The sequence below is a fragment of the Manacus candei genome, unplaced genomic scaffold (assembly GCF_025592945.1).
Source record: "Manacus candei isolate 608988 ecotype Guabito, Panama unplaced genomic scaffold, ASM2559294v1 h1tg000036l, whole genome shotgun sequence".
NCBI lineage: Eukaryota > Metazoa > Chordata > Aves > Passeriformes > Pipridae > Manacus > Manacus candei.
In genome coordinates, this window is record NW_026138084.1 from 510,266 (window position 1) to 523,189 (window position 12,924).

General features: G+C 65.0%; 2 protein-coding genes across 2 annotated transcripts in view; both read left to right on the forward strand.

The window, feature by feature from the left end:
• The window catches only part of BSN (bassoon presynaptic cytomatrix protein), a 93,443-nt gene extending 85,830 nt beyond the window's left edge, over positions 1–7,613 (forward strand). The window contains exons 6-12 of the mRNA XM_051793146.1: positions 733–2,860; positions 3,173–3,909; positions 4,226–4,319; positions 4,428–4,571; positions 4,735–4,789; positions 4,876–4,972; positions 5,492–7,613. Coding sequence (XP_051649106.1) covers positions 733–2,860; positions 3,173–3,909; positions 4,226–4,319; positions 4,428–4,571; positions 4,735–4,775 — 3,144 coding nt within the window. The 3' untranslated portion in view covers positions 4,776–4,789; positions 4,876–4,972; positions 5,492–7,613. The remainder of the gene's footprint in view (positions 1–732; positions 2,861–3,172; positions 3,910–4,225; positions 4,320–4,427; positions 4,572–4,734; positions 4,790–4,875; positions 4,973–5,491) is intronic.
• Positions 7,614–8,177: 564 nt separating this feature from the next.
• Positions 8,178–12,894, forward strand: LOC127473501 (acylamino-acid-releasing enzyme-like). The gene is made up of 22 exons (XM_051793172.1): positions 8,178–8,244; positions 8,909–9,038; positions 9,138–9,264; positions 9,342–9,441; positions 9,537–9,612; positions 9,687–9,850; positions 9,927–10,064; positions 10,153–10,244; positions 10,345–10,385; positions 10,462–10,583; positions 10,749–10,809; positions 10,878–10,975; positions 11,051–11,102; positions 11,187–11,275; positions 11,384–11,522; positions 11,597–11,680; positions 11,751–11,831; positions 11,923–12,011; positions 12,116–12,306; positions 12,383–12,485; positions 12,565–12,671; positions 12,743–12,894. Exons 1-22 carry the CDS (start codon positions 8,233–8,235, stop codon positions 12,846–12,848), a joined length of 2,202 nt encoding a protein of 733 aa, XP_051649132.1. The 5' UTR covers positions 8,178–8,232; the 3' UTR covers positions 12,849–12,894.
• The last annotated feature ends 30 nt before the right edge of the window (positions 12,895–12,924 follow it).

The following is a 12,924-nucleotide window of genomic DNA, read 5'->3' on the forward strand; positions in this document are numbered from 1 at the left end:
CCCCTCAGGGATCAGCCCTGGGAGGCACCTTGGGACACTTCAGTTTCATTAGCACTGCAGCAATTAATATTTCAAAAGGCCAGCTTCCTGTGGCAGCTGATGGCAGCCAGTGGGCACAGACATGTGCAGCGACACTGGCAGCCAGAGGGAGGCCTTGGAGGTCCACTGGCTGCATGAGCCTGTCAGCAGGCAGGAGGTGCTGTGGGATGGCAGGATCAGGGCTGTCCCCTATCCCATTTCCCCTGCTCCAGCTGGGTCCCCCTTCTCACACAAGGAGCCACCATAACCCACAACTCCATTTCGGGTTGTGGTGGCTCTTGCTCCCACCTTTGTCCCTACACACTGAGGTTGCCTTGAGCTGCTAAGTGCCCAGGCAAGAGCCACGGGGCAATTCCTGGGGCAGCAGCACCCCAGGCAGTCTCCCGAGTCCCTCTGCCACATGCCCACAGATAGAAAGCATTTTTTGCGGCAGAGGGCACACACGTGGCCAGCCTGGCACTTGGCCGGCTGCCACCCCCGGTAATTACTCACGGAAAGCGCCCTGCCTGTTACTTCCATCCTATTTATTGCGCTTTTACATAAACGCTGCTTCCTCGGTGCGTGGGGGAACACGTGCACAGTGGGACGCCTCACCACAACCCCCGGGGCATGGGAGGAGCACTGTGGTGCTTGGGGTGGGACATGGGGGGACACCCACCTGCCCCCCTGACCCAGTGTCCCTTGGCTTTGCAGGTGGGGGGGCTGCAGTCGAGCTCACTGGCACGCAAGGTGAAGCGGACACTGCCCAGCCCACCGCCCGAGGAGCCCCACGTCCCCCTGGCCAGCCCGGCCGCCTCCCAGCTCTACCTGAGCAGCCTGGCCACCAAGGCCACCGCGCCGGTCACCAAGGCCAGCCTGCTGAAGGAGCTTGACCGTGACCTGAGGCTGGTGGAGCATGAGGCCACCAAGCTGCGGAAGAAGCAGGCGGAGCTGGACGAGGAGGAGAAGGAGATTGATGCCAAGCTGAAGTACCTGGAGCTGGGCATCACCCAGCGCAAGGAGTCGCTGCTGAAGGATCGGGGTGGTGGGCGGGACCACCCCTACCTGCGCTACCCTGGGGACCGCCGGGACTACCTGTCCGACAGCGAGCTGCACAGCCTGCGCCTCGCCGCCTATGACGGCGCTGGCCTGCGCCCCACACCTGCTGGGCAGTACCCCGACTACACCGCCACCGCTGCCGCCGCCTCCTACGGCGCCTACCCCTACCCCGCCCCACAGGGCCCTGCTGCCTTCCCGCCGCCACGCCTGCAGCACCCCCAGTACCCTGCAGCCAGCACCTCGCAGGATGGCTTGTCGGCAGCCCCACTGCCCACCTTCACCTCACCCGGTGCCTTCCCGGCCCACGGCACCACATACCCAGAGTTGGCCACGCCAGCCCAGCCAGGCTTCCAGCCCCCAAACCCCTACCAAGCCCCCAGCGCCTATGCCGGGGCAGCCGCCGTGCCGGCAGCAGCACAGCCCACCCTCTATCAGAGCCCAGCAGACTTAGCTGGCGGGCACCAGAAGCCACGGCAGACCTCACTGGCTGACCTGGAACAGAAGATCCCCACCAACTACGAGGTCATCAGCGCAGCCACCAGCTCCTCTGCTGTGCCTGACGTCACCTTCAGCACCGCACCGGCGAGTGGCAGCTACGAGCAGTACAAGGCGCCTGAGACCCGGCCGGCCGAGAGAACCAGCACGACACCAGGCCCCTCGGCCAGCTACTCTTCAGAGTCCCTCTACACCAGCCTGGAGCAGAACATCCCCCGTAACTATGTGATGATTGAGGACATCAGCGAGCTCACCAAGGAGAGTCCAGCGGTGGAGGGGCACAAAGCAGAGCCGGTGGGCACAAGCGTCGACAGCCGCCACGTCAGAGAGAAGAGTGACCTGGGGGACACCGAGAGCTCCAGCCGGCCCTGCTGTTACACCAAAGCTGAGGAGGAGTCTGAGGAGGACATCTACGACCACCATGGCCCTGACTATCGTGGGAAGAACAGCTACTACCGGGGCACAGAGAGCAATGGCAGAGTGTCAGGGAGCTCCACCAGCTCGAGCTACTACTATGGGGACAGTGAATACCGGCACTCCTCACGGGTGGACAAGCATGGCTCTGGCACACCACTACCGAAGCATTCATCCAAAAACCTGGCACCCGCCGTCATCTCCTCCAAACGCAGCAAGCACAGGAAGCAGGGCATGGAGCAGAAGATCTCCAAGTTCTCGCCCATCGAAGAAGCCAAAGACGTGGAGTCAGACCTGGCCTCCTACTCAGCAACAACCTCAGTTGGCAGCAGCAACGTGGCCTCCAGGGCCAAGAAGCTGCAGGATGAGATCACCTATGGCCTGAAAAAGAACGTCTACGAGCAGCAGAAGTACTATGGCGTCTCCAGCCGAGATCTGGTGGATGAGGATGAGCGGGTCTACTCCAGCAGCAGCAGAACCCGCTCCTCTGGCTATGGGGTGGAAAAGTCCTCTGGCCGGGAGATGGGCAGCCGGAGCAAGTCCTATGAACGGGAGGGCATGGAGCGCTCCCAGAAAGTCAGCTCCAAGCCCTCATCCCTCAGCATGAGCCAGAGCCGCGGGCGGGCGCCCATGCGCTCGCAGCCCTCGGAGGAGGAGAGCCCCGTCAGCCCCCTGGGGAAGTCAGTGGGGGGGTCACGCACTGCAGGGGGGCCAGGCCCTCAGTCTGCAGGGGACCCCTGCTCCCAGTTCTGCTCCAGCCACTCGTTGCCTGATGTGCAAAAGCACATCAAAGACGTGCCAAGGAGTCACTCGTACAAGCACGAGGAGGGCTACGGCATGGACGATGCCCATTGCGTTGTCTCAGACAGCGAAGGTAACGGCTCCCCGTGGTGACCACCCCAGAGCATGGCACTTCCCCGGGGCATGCCTGTCCGCTCGTACGCAGAGACACTCTCACCGCCTCAGTTTGCTTGACACGTGCCTTCCTCCCCCCACCCCGGGTGTTCGGTGTTAGCCGGTCCTGCACGGTGCCCCACAGCGCCATGCCGCGCCGCGTCCCGTCCCCACCGGCACGTGCTGTCCCCTGCGCGCGTGCCCGCTGCTTGCCTCTCCCACTCATTGCATGGCTTCCGCCTGGGCAGCCTCGAGCGAGAGATTGACTGTGGTTTGTTTTTGGTTTCCGAAGCCTATCATTTGGGTCAGGAGGAGACAGACTGGTTTGATAAGCCCAGGGAGGCGCGGGCGGAGAGGGTCAGGCACTACGGTGGCCACTCTTCCTCACAGAAGAGACCCCCAGTTAAGCACACCTACCACGATTATGACGAGCCCCCTGATGAAGACCCGTGGCAGCATGATGACTACCCCCAGCACCGTGAGCACCGGCACCACAGGGAGTACGATCGCCACTCTGGCACCTCCCGGCATGCCAGTGATGAGCCCCCGCGCCGCTCGGCAAAGCAGCACCCACGAGAGTCTGGCCGCCACGAGCCCCGCAGCCACGGGCCACCGTCCGGCCCCAAGAAGGCACAGCAGCCCGAGTCCCGTGCGCCTTACGGCCCCAGCTCTGCTGAATATGGCCCGTCATCCCGCCCTGCTGCTCACCACCATGGCACCGAGACCCCCAAGGCACAGAAGCCTTCCCAGCCACACGTGTCGGCCACGACAGCGCCCAAGTCGGAGCCCCTCGCACACCCGCAGCAGCCGGCGGCCAGGCCTCAGCAGACAGGGCAGCCGGCAGCACGGCAGCAGCCAGCGGCACGGCAGGCTGCCCAGCCAGCAGGCTCAGCACAGCCCGAGGCCAGGGGCAGGACACAGGGACCTGCCTCGGCCCGGCCACCACAGCAGCAGCCGGGGCCAGCCCAGGCAGCAGGGAAGGCACCGGCCGCACTCCACGCACAGCCGGGCGGACACCCAGCACCGGCGGTAAGTACGGTCTTGGCCGGCTGGACCCCACAGTTCTGCCTGGGATCAGACCGGCTGGCTGTGGCCAGGGCCTGGCAGAAGGGCTGGAAACAGGAGCCATGGGGCAAAGAGTATCCCACCCATATGCCCACCACAACCATCCCTGGGTGCCCTGGGAGCAGCCATCCCCTCAAGGAGGCATCCCTATGCCCTGGATCCCTTGCTGCCTCTTTTGGGGCCCTGGAACAGCGTTTGGGCATTTCCTCCTGGCCTGCGCCACCCCTAGAGGATGCTCTGCTGGGAGAGTGAGCCCTGAGAGCTGTTTTCCCCATTCCAGACAAAAGCAGAGCCGACGGACACATCCAAACCCGCAGCGAAAGTGCCACAGCAGCCAGGGAGAGCTCCAGCGGCGCAGCCCCTGGGAGCAGCAGGTCAGTGGGCCCCAGTGGCACAGTGCCATCTGTCCCCTCTCATGCCAGCTGCCTGGCACCCCCAGCTGGGCCTGTCCCCTGCTAATGGTGGTTTTGTTTGTCCCCCAGCAGACAGCAAGGCCGGTCCAAGGGCAGCCGGGCCGCGTGGTCCCGCCGGCATGGCCACGGGGCAGCCTGGTGGGGAAGGAGAGAGTGTCTTCTCCAAAATCCTGCCAGGGGGGGCAGCAGAACAAGCAGGCAAACTGACTGAAGGTGAGGGCTGCTGCTGGGATGGGGATGGGGCGGTGATGCTCTTCTGTGCCAAATGGGGTCAGGCGCTCTGGGGATGGTTGGGGTGCAGTGCTCCCACAGTTTGGGGCCCGGGGAGGGGGGGATTAGGGGAGCCACACTGACACCTCTCCTGGCTTCCCCACAGCGGTGTCAGCTTTCGGCAAGAAGTTCACTTCATTCTGGTGAGAGAACGGCACAAGGTGAGTGCAGATGGCACTGGGCACTGCGCCGTGGGCTTTCCCTGCCCTGGCTGTGCCTGACACCCTCCTGCTCCCTCCTGCTGCAGGAGTTTGGGAAGCGAGTGGAGATTGAGTCGTTGCAGTGGAAAAACCTATGAAGAAGCCAATGAATTCAGCACGCAGCGCCAGACTCTGAGTATAACGGTGAGCGCCCATGTAGAGGGCTGGAGAAGTTGGCTGCCCTTAAGGATGAATCCTCACACTGAGGACCCCTCCACCATGCCATCCCTGGGGCTCCTGTGGCACTGCTGTTGCCCCAGCACATACTGAGCTCTGCCCTGCCACAGTCCCAGTCACCACTGTGGGAAGGACCTGGTGCATCCCCGTCCCTTCACTCTGGGCCACTCATCTCCATTTTCATGTCTAAGTGCCGGCCCCAAGCCAAGGCATGGGGGCTTGGCCTTGTTCCCCACTCTCGGCAGAGCCATGTGGGCCGATGCCATGCGGATGCTGGTGCAGATCCTGGGTTTGCATGGAAGGTTTGGGTGGCCCAGGCTCTGCTCCGGGAGCCCGTCCAGCGCGGGGGCGGCAGCAGCTGCTCGGCCGGCAGTGCCTCTTGGCTCTCTGGGGCCCATTCGCTCGGGCTGGCACTGCTGCTCAGCAGGGCCCTTCCGCCAGGACGAGGCTGCTCAGACTAATGCCTCTCTCTCTGTCTCTCACAAGCTTTTGAAAGCAGGGCGATCCCTGGATGCTGGACCAAAAAGCGGCCGAGCAGGGGCCCGGCGGACGCCCTGGGGCAGGTGCCCCCCACGCCAGGCGAGCAGCTCCAGCGCGGCACACGGCAAGCCCCGGCAGCCGCCATGAGGGGATGGGCCTGATACAGACCATTGGGTCGGGCCCTGTGGGTGGGCTGCGGCCCTTTCTCAAGATTATACGCAGAGTTGCTCCCTCCGAACCCCAGCTCTGGCCTCTTCATAGGTTTTTCCCCCCCACAAGCCGAGGGCTGGGCGCCATGGGCGCCACTCCTCCTTCCCAACCCCATCCGCCCCGCCGGGGCCGTCCCCGCGCCCCCTGCACTGCGGCCCGCTCCCGGCCCCGCCGGGGAGCCCCCGGAGCGCGTCAGCTAGGACCTAACACTGTTTCGCTACCGAAATACGAGGCCATAGGACTCTGACAGGCGGCGCGGCCAGCTGGGCGCACGTCCCAAAGCCATTGGAAGCATTGAAAGGGCCGCGCTCGCCCTCGCCACGCAGCCAGCGCGCCTGCCGCGGGCACCCCTTTTCTTTCAAGAACAGCCTTAATCATCCCACTTTGATTTCTGTGTATACCTCATCTGCACCGGGGGGGGGCACGGGGCGTCGTTGGGGGGGGTTCCTTTTTTTCTCGGTTTCTTTGGGTTCATTTTCTTTTCGTTTTTGGGGCTTTATTTTTCTAAAGTTTATACCAAATCCTCTTCCCTCTTTGCTTTGTGCGATGAGTTAGCACACGGGCTGTCGTCTGTAGAAGCAATAGAGTGCAGGAGGCTACAAAAGAGCACAAATCCCGTGGAACAAGATCAGGAGAGCTTTGCCTCCGGCAGTATCCTTCCTTTTACTGTGCAATCCAAGTCCTTCTCAAGCCATTTTGCGGGGACGGCCAGCGCAGCGGCCGGCGGCCAAAGCCCACTCGCCCTGCCAGGAGGGGGTTCCCCAGGGGGGGAGGCAGCCCGAGGAGGGGGCTCACCCACACCCCGCCGCCTCCCCACGCTGGCAGTGCCCCGCCGGCACCCCCGCGGCGGGGGGCACCCGCCCACCCACCCGCCCGATGTTCTATGCAACGAAATAACACGACTCCAGAACAAGACCTGTGAATAGCTAATCAGTTCAATGTCGCGCCCAAGGGTTCCATCGCAAAGCGTGCCGCCGAGCGACCCGAGAACTACTCTGTACCGACCACCCGTGCGTATGAATTCGTGGCATGTTCGACCCACGGAGGGCCACTTTGCCAAAGGGCAGCCCTAGCGCCCGTGACCGTCTGTCCCGTCGTAGAGCATGGCTTGCTACTTCTCTGCACGGTTCCACCCGCCTTTCAGTGCTTGCTGTTCTTTGCCTGGACTTTTCTTTTTTTCTTTTCCATCAGTCCATCGCTGTACTGAAAGCTCTTAGCAGATTTATGCACTTGTGATCGAGGACCCGGTTGCCGCGGGAAGCCCACACTCCGCGGCAGATCCCTCGCCGGGGGCTCTGCCGGTGCCCAAGGCTGGGGGGGAGGCCGGTGGCTGTGGGACGGGGGGGTCAGCGTGGCACTGCTGGGGGCAGCCCCACCGAGGAGCCCCCCGGCCCCGCGCACACCCGCCGCCTCTCCCCGCCGCTGACAAGTGCAGAGCCTGAGGGTGCCTCCCCGGCCCCGCCACTCCTCGCGCTGTAAATACTTGTACAGTGTGTAAATCGCACGCGGGACCGAGACCCCGCCGGGGCCTATCTCGCCGCCCGAGCACATCCGCCACCTTGCCTTCGTGCCTGCCAGGACCGGGGGCACAGAGCCCACCCCCGCCAGGCAGGGCCCCCAGCCCGAACCGTGGCGATCTGGCTGGGGCGGGGGGACGGGGGGTGCAAAGACCGAGGGCCGAGCGCGGCTGGGCGCTGTCTCCAGCGGTGAGTGCGATGCCGGGTGCGCTCCCTCTGAACATTGTGACGGTGTGCGTGTCTGCTGTGCTCTGTGCCACCCGTAGTGACCCCGTACCGTGCCGTACTGTGCCGTACCGTGCCGTACCGCCCCCGCCGCTGTGTCGTGACTCCCTCCCAGAAGCTGCCCCCTCACCAGGTGTTTCTGTGGGAACAGAATAAAAAGGACTTGACACAAACCACGGACTGGTCCCGATTCTTGCCTGCCTGGGGGGGGGGCGGGGAACAGGGGGCTGGGACCCCTGGGCATGGTGCGGGTGGCCAGGATGGGAGCCCCGCGGATCTAGTTGGCACCAAGCACTGGTGGGCTCTGCAGTCCACACCTGGGCTGCTGGGCTAGGTGTCCCTGTGAACACCAAGGACCCAGACTCGCCCCCTTGTCCAGGCTGCTGGATCCTGTGGGCTCCCAAGGGTCCAATCCCCTTTGGCCGCGGTGCTGCGTTGGGAGTCCCTGTATCCCCCAAGGGCCCGATCCCCCCGTCTTGCACTCGGCCCCCCTGTGCCGCAGCCACCTGGTGGAAAAAAAACCGCGGGGCAGCCCAGAGGCTGCGGGGCCGCTCCCTGTCTCCCGGCCACGGCCTCAGAGGGGCCCCGCGGGCGATCGGGTGTCCGGGGGGGAGCGGCCGCCGGGACACGTGGAGCGGGCGGGGGGGGGGGGGCGGTGGCTCCGCCCGCGCCCACCAGGGGGCGCCCCAGCGCGGGCGGTGGCAGGAGCGCCGCAGCCAATGGGAGGCTCCGCGGGCTGGAGGCCCCGCCCGTCACCCCCGGAAGTGTCGCCGCTGGCCACGCCCACGCCCCGACATGGAGCCGCCGGTGAGAGGCTGGGGGGTCGGGTCAGAGTCCTGGGAGCACCTCCGGTCATGCCGCACCCCTGTCCTGCACCCTCGGGACCACCCCCGGCCACGCCGCACCCCCGTCCTGCACTCCCGGGACCCCTGACCCTCACTGCCCCCGCTCCTTCCCCACTGCTCCGGTGACTGCCCCGGTTCGGCACCCCCTGGCACCCTCCTATATCTCCCCATGGACCCCGGTTACTGCCTCCCAGCGCACTCATACCCACTAGTACCCAGTAACTTCCCCGAGTACCCTCCTAGATGCCCCCTGTGCCCCAGTAACTGCACCCAGTATCCTCGTACCCACTGGTACCCCGATAAGTGCCCCGACACCCTCCTAATCCCCCCTATGTGCCCCAGTACTGCTCTCCAGTACCCTCTTAGCCCCTGGCACCCTAGTAGTGCCTTGGCTCTGCACCCCCAGTACTGCCCCAGCCCTGCAGTAGCTGCCCCTCTACCGTTGTCCCCCTCCCGTGTACCCCAAATCTGCCCCAGCTTTCCACTCCCAGGCGTTGCTCCCAGTACGCCTCTACTTCTCCCCATGTACCCTGGCGCCCCAGTAACTGCCTCCTGTGCCCCATCACTGCCCGGTCCTTGCCCCCCACCCCTCACCCCACACATCTCCAGCCACTCTGATCCCACAGGTGCCTCCACGCACAGAGGAGCTGTCGGAGCTGTACCGGGAGCTGAGCCAGCACCCGGAGCTCAGTGCTGCCTGCCTCGGCCCCGACCTCACCACCCAGTACGGGGGCAAGTACTGCAGCCTCTACACCGGTACGGGGACGGGCTGTGCCCTCTGGGGACTGGGGGGACCCCGGGTGGTCCCTGCCTGCCTGGTGGGGAGACAGCTGGTGTCCTCACCCCCCTCCTCAGAGTGGTCGCAGCGGGACCTGGCGAGGGCCGAGAACATCAATTTCTGCCGCCAGTACCTCCTCTTCCACGATGGAGCCTCCATCGTCTACTCAGGGCCTGTCGGCACCTGCTCCGAGATCAAGGGCGAGTGAGTCTCATGCCGCTCCCCACACGGGATCCCCGGGGTGCTGATAGAGGGGCTGATGGGCATCCACCCACTCACAGGCTGCTGAGCCGCGAGTCCCCCAGCGGGACACTGAAGGCTGTCCTGTGCAAAGTCCCTGGCAAGGAGAAGGAGAAAGAGAAGGAGAAGCAGTTCCTGGAGGTGAGGAGGGGTCCAAGGGGGGGCTGGATACTTGCTGTGTCTCAGGGCCAGATCCACGCTGTGTCTTGGGGCCGCCCCACGATCTCTGTCCCCAGGTGTGGGATCAGAACCGCAAGGTAAAGAGCATTGACCTGACAGCGCTGGACAAGCACGGCAGCGTCTGCGACGATGGTGAGGGGCCTGGGGATGCCAGGGGCTGTGGGGTCCTGAGGGAAGGGATGGCTGGTGCTGACCGTGCCCTGCAGACCAGTTTGGGTGCCTCGCCTGGTCACACTCGGAGACCCACCTGCTCTACGTGGCGGAGAAAAAGCGTCCCAAGACCGAGTCCTTCTTCCAGAGCGAAGCCCCCGAGCTGGGCACCTCTGATGAGGACACAGGGCAGCCCAAGAAGGAGGATGCGCCCCTCAAGGTGGGGTTCACCCACCCGCCCTGGGGCAGGTGGGGGCTGGACAGGTGGCTGTGGGGCTGACGGGGCTATGCCACAGGGTGAGCAGTTCGTGTACCATGAGGACTGGGGGGAGACTCTGAGCACCCACAGCGTGCCTGTCCTCTGTATCCTGGACATCGAGGGCAGCAGCATCTCAGTGCTGGAGGGCATCCCTGAGCACCTCTCTCCTGGCCAGGTCAGGATGGGGAGCCGCAGGGAACTGAAAGAGGGAGATTTTGGGGGCCAGCAGCCATCTGAGCCACTCATCTCCCCTCTCCCTGCAGGCTTTCTGGTCCCCTGAGGACACCGGTGTGGTGTTTGTGGGCTGGTGGCACGAGCCCTTCCGCCTGGGGCTGCGTTACTGCACTAACCGCCGGTGAGTCCTCGTGGGGCACCCCACAGCCTGAACCCCACAGTGAGTCCGTGTGGGGCACCCCACCCCACAGCCCCACCGTGACACCCCTGTGTGCCGGCAGGTCAGCACTCTTCTATGTGGACCTGACGGGTGGGAAATGTGGTGAGTGGCACAGACCCCAACCCCGCCGGTGCCCCGGCTCCCCACAGCCCCTCACTGTCCCCTTGTGCCCATGCAGAGCTGCTCTCTGAGGACACCAAAGCCGTGTGGTCCCCACGGCTCAGCCCCGACAGCTGCCGCATTGTCTACCTGGAGAATGATGTCCTGGGCCCCCACCAGCAGTGCAACCGCCTCCGCATGGTGAGCAGCACCGGGGGGACACCAGGGGGACACCGGGGGAGGTAGCAGGGTGCCTCTGCCAAGGTGGGGGCTGGCAGGAGGGCAGTGGTGCCCCCTCTCTGTGCTGCAGTGGTGGCAGGCGGGATGAGACCCTGCAAAACTCACCCCATTCCGTGTCTCCCACAGTACGACTGGTACACCAAACAGACCAGCACGGTGCTGGAGGCTGTGCCTCGGCAGGAGTGGGGTGAGTACAGCCATGGGGGTTTCAGAAGGGACACAGGGGGACACTGAGTGCCACCACTGTCATCATAGGTGCCTTCCCGGGAATCTACTGCGGGGCACTGCCAGGGATGTGCTGGGCCGCCGACAGCCGCCGGATCCTGCTGGACACGGCCCAGCGCAGCCAGCAGGTGAGAGGGTGGGGGGGCACTTGGGGGGGCCAGGCCAGGTCAGGGCTCTACTGAACTCTGCCCTCGTGCCCCTAGGACATGTTCGTGGTGGACACGGCGACGGGCAGCACGACCTTGCTGACAGCTGGTGAGTGATGGGCCAACGGGGCCATGCCGGTGCCAGAGGTGGGGAGGGGGTCACACCTGCAGGTCTGACCTCCCTACTCCCCAGATGGCCCCCGGGGAAGCTGGTCTGTCCTGACCATCGACCGGGACCTCTTGGTGGCCAGATTCTCCACCCCTAGCTGCCCCTCCATGTTGGTAAAGTCACGTCCCCCTCTCCAGTGCCCACCAGCCCCTTGGTGCAGGCGCTGACCCTTCTTCCCAGTGCCCACCTTGACGTGAGCACTGACCCCTCTCCCTGCACAGAAAGTGGCCGTCCTACCCGCTGCCGGCCATGAGGCACAGGTACAGTGGATCTGCCTGCAGGACGCACCCCCCGTGCCCGGCATCAGCTGGGGCATCCTTACCCTGCAGCCCCCTCCAGAGCAGGAGCACCCCCAGTATGGTGAGTGCCTGGGGAGGCAAGGCTGGACTCCACCACCCCAACTGATCCCTGACACCCCCACCCTGCCTCTGTAGGGGGCCTGGACTTTGATGCCATCCTGCTGCGCCCGACTGAGGGCCCCACTGCCCAGAAGCCCCCGCTGGTCGTGATGCCCCATGGTAAGAGCTTGTCCCTACCCTGCTGTACCCCAGCTGGGCAGCGTCACCCCCCTGCCTTTGCCATTTGCAGGGGGTCCCCACTCCGTATTCACGGCCGGGTGGGCGCTGTACCCGGCGGCGCTGTGCCGCGTGGGCTTTGCTGTGCTGCTGGGTGAGTGACACTGGGGCTCTGGGGCACTGCCCACGGAGGGCTGGGGTGGGGGCACAGAGGAGGAAGGGCTCTGACGCTGCCCCCCACGCAGTGAATTACCGCGGCTCACTGGGCTTTGGCCAGGACAGTGTGGCCTCCCTGCCCGGCAACGTGGGCACGCAGGACGTGCGCGATGTGCAGGTACGGCCCGGCACGTGGTCCTGGGGCACACACGTGCTCCCACGGGTGCCCCGAGTAGAGAAAGCAGAGCTGCCCACCTCAGTGGGTGTCCCCTGTGGTGGCAGCTCTGCGTGGAGAGGGTGCTGCAGGAGGAGGCGCTGGATGCCAGCCGGGTGGCACTGGTGGGTGGCTCACACGGCGGCTTCCTGGCGTGCCACCTCATCGGGCAGTTCCCCGACACCTACCGTGCCTGCGTGGTCCGCAACCCCGTGGTGAACATTGCCTCCATGGTGGCCACCACAGACATCCCTGACTGGTGAGCACTGCTGCCCGGGATCTCCCAGGCTCCCTGCCACGCCAGCCCCACACATACCCCTGACTCTCACCCGCAGGTGCCTGACAGAAACAGGGCTGCCCTACGCACTTGATGCCCTGCCAGACCCAGCCCAGTGGACAGAGATGCTGCACAAGTCACCCATTCGCTATGTCGACCGGGTATGTCCCCATCTCTGTCCTCATCCCTGTCCCAGTCCCTGCCAGCAGTGCCAGTGCTGAGGCCATGTCACTCCTGCAGGTCCGTGTGCCTGTGTTGCTGATGCTGGGGGAAGACGACCGGCGTGTGCCCCCCAAGCAGGGGCTGGAGTATTACCATGCCCTTAAGGCCCGGGGTGTCCCCACACGGTGAGTGGAGTGCTGGGTGCCCAGATGATGGGGGTGCAGGCATGGCACTAACCCCTCTCTCTCCTCCACAGGGTGCTCTGGTACCCAGGGAACGGCCACGCGCTGGATGGTGTCGAGGCTGAAGCTGATGCCTTCATGAACATGGCACTGTGGCTGCTCAAGCACCTGGAGTGCTAAGGGCCCCCACTGCTGCCATCCCCCCAATAAACGATGTAGCTCAGCATCCCGGTGTCTCTGGTGGTGGTGCCCCAGG

Coding starts and splice junctions, on each gene's coding strand:
- LOC127473501 (XM_051793172.1), top strand. Junction 9,442..9,536: donor AGGAGAAGCAGTTCCTGGAG/GTGAGGAGGGGT, acceptor CTCTGTCCCCAG/GTGTGGGATCAGAACCGCAA. Junction 11,523..11,596: donor GCAGGAGCACCCCCAGTATG/GTGAGTGCCTGG, acceptor CTGCCTCTGTAG/GGGGCCTGGACTTTGATGCC.